This window comes from Takifugu flavidus, chromosome 2 (genome assembly GCF_003711565.1).
Source record: "Takifugu flavidus isolate HTHZ2018 chromosome 2, ASM371156v2, whole genome shotgun sequence".
In the NCBI taxonomy this organism is placed as follows: Eukaryota; Metazoa; Chordata; class Actinopteri; order Tetraodontiformes; family Tetraodontidae; genus Takifugu; species Takifugu flavidus.
Window position 1 is genome coordinate 11,011,200 of NC_079521.1, and position 12,813 is coordinate 11,024,012.

The window sequence follows — 12,813 nt, forward strand, 5'->3', positions numbered from 1 at the left end:
ACATCCAACACAATTAAGAAATATGGATTTGTGAAGTGGAGCCTCTAAATTTTAACATCTAACCCTAATCCTTTGCTTCAAAAAATGCTCATCTAACTCTGATTTACTCTGTTATATGTTGCAGAGAGCTGTTAACAGTCGGGAATCTGTTAGAGGTACGAGGCTTGTAAACTAACTGGAATGTTAGTTTAATTCCAAATGTTTGCTCTTAAAAAGATTCATGATCATTTTGCAATGGTTTCCGTTCTTCCAGGGTGGTCAACACTGAACGGACAGATGTTGCATGCGAGGTGGAGAGAAGAACGGGAGAAGAACCTCTATGACAATTAAGATGGTTCTTCAAAACACACACTTAAGCTCATAATACAAGCAAGAAGACATTTCATATATTTTAGAATGGCTCTTCAGTCTTGTCGATGGGAAAGCTATGAGACGGAGACAGAGAACACCCACATTTCCAGTCCTCATGATTCCCACATCATAATTAGATCAGAAGTTTAGCTTCACAGACAGTCGTCCACTCTGCCCCTCTCCTTACACATCCAATCACAAACACACATTCCTTCACGGGGACGCTGGGAATCAGTGATTCCTCTGGAAATTGTCAAATTGGTACCAATTATATATGCGCTAAAGTTCAAGCAAAGCTGGGATGCCACACACTACACTGTTACAACCAAGCTGAAAAGCAGGATTGTTGCATGTTTATCTTCATTCACTGCTTCTACATTCTCACAGCAAGGCTAAATCTCCAACTCCAGCTGGACAGCTTTCTTTTCAGCGCGCCACGAACATCATCGTGCTTCACTCCTGAAAATGCAGCTAACTTGGTCCAATTAGTGCCAGGGGAGCAGATTCCAGTTGAGGGTTTTCGGGGTTTATAGAGTGAGCAGCTATGAGGTTAAAAATGTTGGCTTTGATAAATTAGATCCAATTTTATTTGTCCATAATTTGTCACTACAGATCCAAGTGTACTTTATGCACGCTGCAGTTTGAAAATATAACCCTAAATTTCCACCAGCACTATAGCAGCCTGAGCTCATCGATGGCAATTCTATCCAATATTAGTGTTTCCACTGACAGCGCTGTCGTGCATGTTGAGAGCGTATCCGTCAGTGCTCCACTCCACAGACTATTTCTGTCCAGACTTGCACCATCGGCACTGCGATGTCAGTACCCACACAACGAGCACCATTAATCTTGTCAAAAGTTGAAACATTGACAAGTGCATGATATAGTAGATTTCTGGTGGATGTGGACGCCTCTAGTGAAGGTTGGAGAACTTTTTCCACTACCAGAATAGACCACTGTGGGGGAATAAACAGAGAAACTTTAATCTTGTGGTCTTAAAGGGCGGTAAATACAAGAACAACGCTTTTAATAGGAGCTTTGTTATTTGACTGAGTGGAGTTAGTCCAGGAGAAGTGAATGTGCGACACCACAGCGATGGAGCAGAAGATCAATCAGACAGTACTAATGGATTAGGCAGGTCTGGCTTGATGCTGCGATATCTGTCAACCACCATCCCCATGTCTGATTAAATAAGAAACGTTGCACGGATCAATACATGGCAATCAGGAGTACTGAACATTCAACTGGCCAGAGATCGATAACATTTAGCATCCTCTTTCCCAGCCTCTAACTAGCTTAATGTGACAGGGAGGGATTGATGGGGAAAGAGCGTGAGCTAACACACGCGGCTCATGGTGGCGCAACAACTAGGAGCAACTTGGTTTCTGTTATAAGAGTGAGAAAAACAAAGGAAACAAGAAGACATACACACTCAGGCATTTAAAAGTGGTGCGGCCCACTTAAGAGTGACTTGCTCCGCAGTCCTACTCAAGCATTTTACCCCTACAGCACCGTGTGGACCCATCAGAAAACACTATTCAGCTTCTGCATCAGAATTATTACCCCACCGAGGGTAACAGATCTGTTTACTCTTTCACTGGGTGAAGATGACTTTCATATGAGCCCAATTTTGTTTTTCCTGACTATTTAAGCAAGAATATTGCATCATAATGCATGATGAATAAGGGACACATGAAGCTTAGAAATAAAAGCTTTACGACTTGGCTTGAGGAGTACACATGCCTGTTAGCTCGATTTTGCCAACACAGATCAAGATGTTCAGCTTTTGACAGTTTATTGCCCACACCATACTACACCCTACTCTCTTCCACGCAGCGCCAAACAACAGAAGAGCGATGTCTCGAGGTGACGGTGTCTTACATTTCCTTTGTACATGATGAATGTCATATGTAGGAACTTCTTTGAGAAAGAAAAACAAAAGGTTCCTGGATCGATCAGAAGATAAAATATTCTCATAAATCCTATCCATTAAAAATCTCGGCAGATGTTGTGGCAACCACCCCGCCATCGATCAATCAATCAATATTTCTCCCTGGTTTAAGTTATCTTTTTTGCACCATTATAAATATTTGAGAGAGAGAGATTTGGATAACAGCTGACCCAGCTGCCGGATTTTCGAAGAATGAGTGATGGTGATATGTAGTCATCTTATTTCTGTTTTTAATCAGCAAATAACCTCAAGTGAAAAGCAGCTTTGTGCCATGACATCAAGACAGCAAGGGAGCCAACATGACGACTACACTGAGTGCATAAATTACAGTATGTGGGCTTTTCACTTGATGCCTGAAAATTAAAACAATATGGGAAACAGGGTGCAGACTGGTGCACATGTTGGGCCTTACAAATCCTGGTATTGCAGCATTTTCTGGGCTTTAAAAAGACAAAAGATGAGAGTGGTGGACTCACTGCATCCATCCTCGTCGCTGTGGTCCCCACAGTCGTTGTCCCCGTCACACTGCCACTGAGCTGGGATGCAGGTACACTCGCCAAACGCGCTGACCGCACACGTGAAGTGGTTCCTCCCACACGAACACTCTGTGCTGCTTTGAACTCCTGCACACACACACGGGATGAAAGAGTGGAAAGTCAGTTAATGCACTTTGTTTCCTTATTAGGAGGAACATTAAGGTCATATTTTTCTGGCTGATGGGAAGCGTCACTGTCAATGAGCTGCAAACTTCAGACTACTGCAACCTCATGGAGCACAGGCCTGGAGCCTTTACAATTTATGTGTTTATGGTTTGTGCTGAAACATTTTCCATTCAGATGGGGCAATAAACATGCCTGATAATAATATAGATGGCCCTCATAAAATTAATCTACCCTGTCTGAACATAAAATTTGAGGTCTAACATGACTCAAAAAAGGAGACATTATTATTATCAAGAATATGCAGCTGCGAAGCCTCAGGAATTTTGAGGTTACATTTAAAAAGCAGCGCAGAGTAAATTATTTAGTGATCCTTTTTTTATGGAATGTTCTTTCTTGACCACAATAGGAGCCAAGAGGGCCGATACCCTGATTTATTTATTTATTTATTTACTGGTCTTTTACCTTGTCCTGCATTGTTTGGCCTGTTTGCAGCTCTATCAAAAATGCTCAAATATACAATACAATACAGAACAATGTCCTGATTTCCCCCTAAAGCAGGGACATGTATATCATGTATAACAGACAACACAATGAGGTGCTGGACCAAGAAGAGACAAACGCATGAAAACCAGACTGTAGCCGACGTGGACAGCCAAGAATACTGGGTAACAAGCACAGATATGGCGGAGAGATGGAGCGTTTTGATGTTTCTGTGCTACTAAAGCAGATAAAAACAAAGGGTTTTCTAGAGACATCACAGCAAACCAAATACAACACAGGAAGTTTTGTTTTGTTTTGTTTTTTAATATTCAGATTTCCTTATTTTACTCTGACGTTAAAGACTACTTATCATTGATCTGTGCGGATTTTGATAAAACTGGCTCTCCACAACAAACCCACAGTTTCTTGAAAGGTGTGCATGTCTGTGTGTGTGTGTTTGTGTGTGTGTGTATGTGTGTGTGTGTTTCCTGGCCTCCTTACAAAGGCATCAGTCAACCCAGGAGGGCCTGGCAGAGGGAGCTCAGTAACCTTCAGATCCCTCCCACAGCACTAAATTAATGGCCTCTTTCTTTTCATTTTCCCTCTCTTTCTCCTCATTCTTGTCTTTCCACCATCCTCTCTTCACACTTCCCCCTTCAGTCGCCTCCCTTCTCCTCAGCTCTTCCCTACATTCCCTCCCCCACTCGCCTTGTTTCCAGAACTCTACAAATAGGGACTCATATCATCAATGTCTACCTTGTGGTTTGTCTCTGATCTTGTCCATAAAAGAAAATAAATAAAATGGATTTTTTTTGTCGGATTTACGTTGAAACACAAACATTTTTCACAGTCTCCATTTTGCAGTCTCCGGTCACTCATTCCTTTCAACAATCTGGGCACGTGTCAACTCAAAAAGCTCACCCTGAAGTGATTTTACAGCCAAATATTCAAATGAAAAAATTCTCAGTAATATAGATTTTTATAAGGCTTTTTTTGGACAATCCATCTGACACTGGCTAATACTAACTACAGGAACAGACACAGCCTAAAGCCTAAAAATCCAAACTAATTCCTGATACTACCTAACACACCAAACACTGCTTTACCTCGTATTTTGGGAGTTGTTCTATATTTGTAATTTCAAGCATATGTGTGATGACTTTTCCTGGGTTAAGCTACAAGCTATTATTTCTGAAAGAATCAGACAATTATATGGAGAAAAACAATTAGCAGGTTATACTTTATTATCTCTGAACTCTTTGTGCATATCTGGGGAAAAGGGCACTTAAGTGGTCAAAAATATTTTTACAATATGACAATTCACACTTACCGTATCCTATCACTTCAGCAATAGTGCGTGGCATTAAAATCACTGATATGTATTTATGCTCAACTAATACAACACAAAATGACTTTGTTTTACATTTGTTCAAGTTAAGGAATCTTCCAAACTTCAAAGTTGTCGGATCAGAGCAGCCACATTATTAACTAAGATGTGCGTCAGTGTGAAAAATGTCTGTCATCTGTTGAGTTCAGCAGTCACAAAACAATGCAAACATTTGGTCGCGTAACAGACTTACGGCTTCTGCATATGATGTTGTGTAGGATGACAGAAAACACACACACCATTCAGTGGAAATAAAGCCTGGACCGAAGGTAAAGCACTTTGAACTGGAAATGTAAGTTTAGCCACAATACAGCCATTCAGCTGAGGATGTAGTGCAGGTACAACATAAGCCGTTAATTACAGGGCTTCTTTTGACAACTTTACAAGCTGAGGTGGGGGAAACAACATTAACACAAAGCACAACTCTGAAGGTCGGGTAGCCAAGTTTAATAGTAACGGACTTCCAGCTAAGATAATTTGTATTTAAGGCCAGAATCCATATTTCAAGTTGACTGAGAAAAATGTAATAAATTGATGATTTGTTGTCAAGTTATAAAAGAGCACATAGACACAACTGGAGATGGTCGTTGGACTTGATAAAACCCCTGACACCTGACACAGTGCTATTTGATCAGCATTAAACAAAGCCAGAAGTTTGGCTTTGTTTGCTTCCAACACTTTATCAGAAAGGTGACTTTTTTTTCCCCTTTATGTTGCAACTTCACACAAAAGCAAGACAGGTCTTCAGGTCAGTTCTACATTACTAAGGAGAGAAGGAGAAAAGCTCCCACTTTGTTCAGTTAGCAGGTGATGTCATGTGAAGTGGCCCAGTTCTGAACCTGCTCCTGAGGCCAACAGAGACTGACGGGAGACTAAACTCTGACTCCACCAGCTGCGGCAGGAGGCTCGTGTGTGAGCTGTGAGTCAGAAATAACTTGCAGCACTGAGAAAAAAAAATAACAAAAAAAACAAAGACCACCAAAGAATCTGGTGGTTACTACTGCCTGAAACTATCCAAGTGCTCCTTGTGTGAAACATGACAGGTGGTCCCCCTGACGGCAACAGGATGCCCCCCTGCACCCACCCTGACACTGCCTAAAACGGACACACCTACATCAGCTACCAAAAGCCCAATCCTGATGTGTTTTTTTCTTTCTTCTTTTTTTTTTTTTTAGATCTCACTAGGTGGCATTTAGCTATTATTTGACAAGTTTCATAATATGTGGTTGCTGAATGGTTAAATGGTGAGTGCGAGGAGTTGAGGGGAGCGCAATGTGTCCAAAACACACAATGGTAACCCAGGCCAGGGAGCGGGTGGCCACACGCTGCCAGTTAATTAGACATGGACCTCCCTGGAGACTACCTGGAGGGTCACTCAGAGTCAGGTCTTTCTTTCAGTTTGCAAGGGTGGCACCATACAAAGTGATAGGTGGGAAATCGGGGATGGGTGGGGGCGGGCGAACCAAAGACCGGCATCAATGAAACGGCTGTGCTTCAGCGTCTCTCGGACCAGCCCTATTCAACTGCACCGCATGTCGCCACGCTGCTTTGCCCAATGAGAATGAGGGCATGCGGTGTCCAACCACGCTGTCAGGCAACAATGTTTATCTTCTGCTGATCCTCAACATGGGAAACACCTCGGCGGTGACAAACAGGGCAGCTGCTGACATACAAAAATGGGCTTCTGGTCCTGACCTTTGATGGTTTTCAAATTTAGCACCAAACAAAGTCGTCAACATGAAAACACATTTTAAATGAAGTCTTACAGCTTATATCAGCTTATTATGAGTGAAATTCAAGACGGAGCAAAATCACCTATTTTAAATGCAACTGTCCCTTTTAGAGCCGACTGTCATGTTCCTTCTTTTATCTAGTCCATCACAATCAGATTAGGGTCACATTGGAGGGGGTGTCAGATAAACAAGGCATTACCTTGCAGACACAGATGCCAATCCACACGAATTGAAACTCATTTCACAAAACAATAATTCAGATCTCATTAGAAAATAACCATTTTGTGCATTTGGTCTTGTCTTGACTGGTATTCTGTCTGTTCCTTCTCTAAATTTCTCTCTATTGCAACATATGGACGCTTAAACTTAAAGAACAGATTCACCAAATTCCCTGTGGTTCGAGCGGCTCTTGGCTATGCTGACTTGGCTCCGAGACACAGACAGCTCATCCTCCCCGCCTGACTTCCCCATCTTTGCAGCCTCATCTCCAACTACTAATTTGCCTTCTGCAGGTCAAGCAGATCTGAGGTGGGGAGTCGGCAACCACAGCAGAACACATCGAGCCCTGCTGGGGAAAGAAAACAACTGCAGAGGAGCATAAACAGACTGCTTAGCTTCTGGAGGTAATAATAATAAATGTTCTAAAATAGTCAGGTTGCCCACTCAAACAAATAAACAAAGTGTCAGACAAATGGGGCTTCAAATCCTCTAATGCTTGCTAAATGCTTCCAGGACACACCCGTCATCACAAGCTCATCCCTCTGGCTGCAGGCTTCTGTTCTCACCTGCTCATCTCAGACCTTCATTTAAACTTCAGTCTTATCATGCTGCAACACTTACTCAATCAATTCCTTCTCCCATAAATCAGAAGGAAGGCAGGTGTGTTTAGCTGATTCCTTCATCCAACACTCCAAACATCTGACCTCATTTCTGAATTCCCGTCGTGAATAGCCTTTCAGTCAAGCACACAAGGACAAACGCGCGCACACGCACTCCGAGGCAGACTCAGCCAAGTTCTTGCCCATTAACTAAGTGCGATCCTGAAACATGTGGGAGGATACTGTCCTTTATTCCTTTGAAATGAGAGAAAACAACATAATTACATGCTTAGTGATTTATCCTCATCCTGCTGCCAAGGGTTAAAAATAATGGTCCCTGAGATCAAACGGGGGGGCGGGGAATGAAAGGATAGCGCTGCAATGATGCTGTATACAGTAAAACGTGCAAGTTTCCACCCAGAGCTGGCCAGCAGTCCCTCTGAAGTCAGTTCAAAGATAACAAGGACTTGGCCTTGGAGGAGCAGACAGCTGCTGGATGTGGGCTGGCACTTTGGTGGCTGGGGAACAAACATTTGTGGATACATGCTAGCGTTAAAAAAAAAAAGGATGAAGAAAGCAGTGTGAAAGGTCCAAACGGATAACTACCAAGTGGCTCGATGTAACTTTTTCACAATTTACTATAAACAAGAAAAAATATCTGTCAGCATCTTGCAATACACCAAAGTAATCCCCCTAAATCTCATTTTCTCTGGGCAAAATGTCAAGATCTCAAAGAACAACATAGCAATAATACAGTGGCTTGAATTAAAACCTACAAAAACACTTTTGGGGGGGGGCTGGACCAACTTGTTTATAGTGTATTCTCCTCCATCTTACATTTTTATGACAAACTGTAAAAGAGAGACTTTTCTCATTAGAATACAAAACATATTGTGTGTTTTTATAATAAATGAGCTGCATTCATTATCATAGTTATTGTCTCTTTACTGTCAGGGCTGTTTTAATCCATCGAGGCACAGGCCTGGGTGATTTGTTTTCAAAACCATATGCAAAATTAGATATCCAGTAAAAGTTGGTATTTATTGACTAAAGGACTGAATGGAGCTTACAGCGTTCATATTTGCTTTAAAAGTCTCTTTAAAATAGGCTTTGAGCCTCCATAAGAAAAGCATTTGTGTTGACCTGATAGTGTTGTGCAATGACATGCATTTAAAGAACGGGCTAAGGAGAGAGAGGACCAGCATGTCAAACTACATACATTTTCCACTGTGAAAAGCCCTGTGATGGTGCTGGCCTTTATACTCTATACTTATGTGGCTTTGGAACTATGTATGCTCTTAAAGGATGTGAACGATGGAAGCAGAATTCTGATCAAAGTGAAAGTTACTTTCATTAAGCCTGATGTCTGAGTATTTAAAGAGCTAATGAAAGAAACTGAATGACTACATTTCCACAAAGATGCCACACATGTTAAAATGGGACAAAACCAGACACGCTATACGCACAATAGTGGTTGATGAGGAGGGAAAGTGTGGGGCAGATGGTGGAACGAGTGTATGGCAGATGCACAGCTGCAGTCCTGAGTGTCAGAAGGTCTAGGGGAAGACTCCTGGGGTGATTTTATGATTCCCGACTGGAAAAAAATGTACTTTGCATGGAGGAGCAAGGTGGATGTCAATGACACAAGTACTGAGGCAGCATCATGACAGGGAATGGGGCTTTTTGACCTCCAAAAAAGGAGGTTGGTCTGGTTGGCTCTTTCTTACCAATAATTACTTCAAAATTTTAAATGTTCGAGGATTTTATTTAAATTTATGGTCTGATCATTATGAAACGTTGAAATAATGTAAATACCCCGACTCAAGGTGGCATCCCTCACTAATAGCTCATAAATGTGAAAGTTCATAAAAAAAATCTCTTCATTTTCTATTTCAAATTCTCCTCAAGTCATTAAGGAGATGTCAGATTATTATGAAGAGTGGGCAAAAAAAAACAAACATTTAGTGTAGTTTTTCAGATTATCACCATAAATCGAGAGAATGATGACAGGCTATTAACGCTACTAAAGTAAATACATAGTGACACAGTGTGTGTGTGTGTGTGTGTGTGTGTGCGTGCGTGTGTGAGGCCTTGTAGTGTAAACACAGAGGAGTTCAGAGCTCTGCCTCTGGCTGTGAACACTAGCCTTGCTGGGTAATGTGCTGAGTGAGCACTTGGTGTCCAAGCTTTCACTAATCCATTCTTTGGTCTCTTTGGCCAGTTAACACCCCCCCCCCCCCCACACACACACACACACACACACAGTTCATCTCCCCTCCTCTCTCAGTGAGTCTCTCTCTCTCTCTCATGCACACACACACACTTCCCACTTTAAACCCCCAAAATCCCCCAATGGGGCCTCTATGTGGGATACATGGGATCATCACTTCAGCTGAGCTTGGAGCTCAGAGTTCCTTCCAGGGAACACCATTTGGATCATGGTCTTCACCTGGATTATCCAGAATTAATGAACCATCTATATTGCGATTTCTCTCTTTTGCACCAAGTGTGTTTTCAAGTGCATTTGGGTTGATTCATTTTCAGTTAATAAAACAATGTTCCAGCCTGAGTAAAGTAGGATCCCCATCACCCCAAAACAGGGAAAATCAAATAACCCCAAAATATGTTAGTAATTTCCACAGTTAAAATATTGTGTAACAGAATCTGAAATCTTTTTTGTCTTTTCTGGAGCACATGAGGACTGCTGGTGAAACTGTAGATTTTTCTGTGTGTGTGTGTGTGTGTGTGTGTGTGTGTGTGTGTCTGTAACTAATGACTGGACCCTGTCCAGCCCAGTGGAGTCAGTCTGTAAGTGCTACACGAGCCACATGTCTGAGCCAAAACTTCCAGCTCGGGCCCTCCATGAAACAGGAACTCCCAAAAGATCAGCACGACTCCCCGGGATCTATTGGGCACCTGCTGGGGGCCTGCATGCTGACAGAATGAAATCAAGTAGCACATATCAAACTGAGCACTACCATCACACCATTTCTAGTTTTAAAAAAATGATTATGGTGCAACTTTGTGATTGGCAGTAAATATCAGCACTGATTTGAATGTGGTCCAGTAAAAGGCCAGTAGTGTCCTCAAAGTGGGGCCAGGTGCCAGATCAATATTAGCAACTCTGCCTAACCACGCCTCTGAATGGGCGCTCAAAGTGAAGGAATAAGGGTAATAAAAGGAGATTATTCCATGCGGTCGAACTTTAACTCACTTTATAGGCTTGGACTGGATGAGGGGAGCTTGCACCAGAGGTCCAGTTTTGTAATAACCAGCTATAAACTGATGCAGCATGAAGCCGAAACCACCCCAGTGTTAGCACCAGGCGCTCAGTGGGGTTAGTGTTTGGGCTTTGGGGTAAAAACTGTGCTTGTAATGATTTCATACGTTAGAGCTGGAGTTGGCAGGCTGAGCTCTGTGCTGTGCACAGATTCAACTGTCATTAAAATAAACTGCAAAGTATGAAAGCAAATGCTCATGCGACCGCAGAAGCGCACGGGAATCCGAGATTGGTTATACAACCCCCCCCCCCATGTCACTCCTGTTATTTGAGTGCTACAAAGTAGAACAGGTACAACCTCCAGTGCGGATATCCGTAAATATCCTGTAACGAGGATGATTGATGGTACCTACAATATGACTAATGAACAATTGCGTTGATTGCATTATTTGCTTCCCCCCAGTGAGAATAATTCACATCTTGAAGTTATGAAACTGCCTCAGATACACACTCCCTGGTCCCCACAGGACAACAAAACCCCCGAGCATTCCAGAGGAGGGGGAGAAGAGCTTTGAGAGTGGGGGAGAGGAGGGATGTTAAATTGGTGACTTGGAAGGCAAAGCCTTTCCAGAAGTGAAGCGGACAACCTGTGGTTGGGGCTGAATTCTTTCCCTCTGTGGCTGCTTTTAGAAAAAGAGGAGAAAACAGCAAACACAGACCCCTTCATTCACAGTAATTTATCCCGATGGCCAGGCCTTCTTTACCGGTTGCAATAGCCCCCTTCCGGGGATGCCCAGCAGGATGCCTGCGAGTGGCGTGTGAAACTCTCCTGTCTCCTTCAGCTCAAAAAGGAAAGATGAACAATGGCCCTCGCTAGGCACTGGCTCTGAACAATTCCCCTCTTCGCTTCGCTCTTCGCATTACTTTCTCTTCACTACAATCTATTCCCACATGCATAGTTTTTCTTTTTGGTAAATCCAAACTTGAAATCGTCTTTAACATTAATCGTCTCTTACATGTTTGTTGTAGCTTTAGTCTACTCGTCCATGCTAGTGGAAAAGCTAAATGATGAATCGCTGTATAGCAAGACTCTGAACACCCATGATTTCCTGGGTTCTCAGGACCCCATTTGACCCTCCCATTGCCATAATATTCCAAACAGGAGTGACTCATTGGACACTACGGTGCTTCAACCAAACCGTTTTCCCTGTTTGATCTTGCTGCCTACAGTCACTGAAGTCAGACAACTGATGTAATTACCACATTTTCAAAAATTAAGATTGCTTTCCCTGCAAGAAAGTTGTACAACAATGAAAATTTATACTGAGCATGGCCTGGCATACACTTGAAAGCAGGTCCATGTCCCCCGGCAGAGGATGGTAAGTCCAAAACACAGATGACTCATCAGCTAGCCTTGAGAATTTCCATATGGTTCAGGCTGAGAGACAAGCAGAGAGCGCATCAGGCTGATCAATCAATAACAAAAAACCCTGTTTCTGCACTCCTCTGTAGGACTCTGCAGGTGGGGGAAAGAAGTGTGAACAGTCTCCTCACAGGAGGAGCCTCAGGAGAAACTGCACAGCTTTTGCAGGAAGCCACCCCCCCAGTACTCAGCCATTCACCAATGGCTCCAACAGAGCTATTGAGCATTCAGCAGGCACCTCCACATCTCCGACAAGCGCAACAAAAAGCATTTTAAAGCAACACTCCCCACAGTTCCCACACTATTTCACCTGTCAAACGCTTACAAAACAGCCGTGGAAGTCCAAATGTGCCTCGGGGGCACCATAGCACAACTCTTGCCAACCTAAATCCTAGTAAAGACATTATGGCCATTTATCACAAATTCACCATAGATCTTTTTGCCTACAATCAAAATATACTATTCTGAGCCCCACTGAGCCCCAAGGCCCAGACAGGACCTTCAACATTGAGAAACATCAACTAAAGAGCAGGAAACGTGATAAAAAGGGTTTCCTCAGAGCCAGACTCAGAGCGGGAGGATGAGTCATCTGGGACTGATGTTCAGGGAATCAATACAAACCAATTGTCTGAGGCAGGAGAGAAGAGAAGAGGCAAAGAAAGGGCAGCAACAGAGGGTCGTTGTGCTGTAGGAAATTGAAGGTGTCCACAGTGGCAGAACCTTGTCTGGCTGATTGATCATTTGAGTAAACCTAAGTTATTTATGTCTCATATAGTGTTATGATGGTC

The 12,813-nt window shown here is 42.9% G+C and overlaps 1 protein-coding gene across 4 annotated transcripts in view; it reads right to left on the reverse strand.

The window, feature by feature from the left end:
• lrp4 (low density lipoprotein receptor-related protein 4) overlaps positions 1-12,813 on the reverse strand; it is a 68,040-nt gene that overhangs the window by 34,232 nt on the left and 20,995 nt on the right. For all 4 annotated transcript variants that reach the window (XM_057019606.1, XM_057019597.1, XM_057019614.1 and 1 more), the window contains one exon: positions 2,779-2,925. In XM_057019606.1, the coding sequence (XP_056875586.1) occupies positions 2,779-2,925 (147 nt within the window). The remainder of the gene's footprint in view (positions 1-2,778; positions 2,926-12,813) is intronic.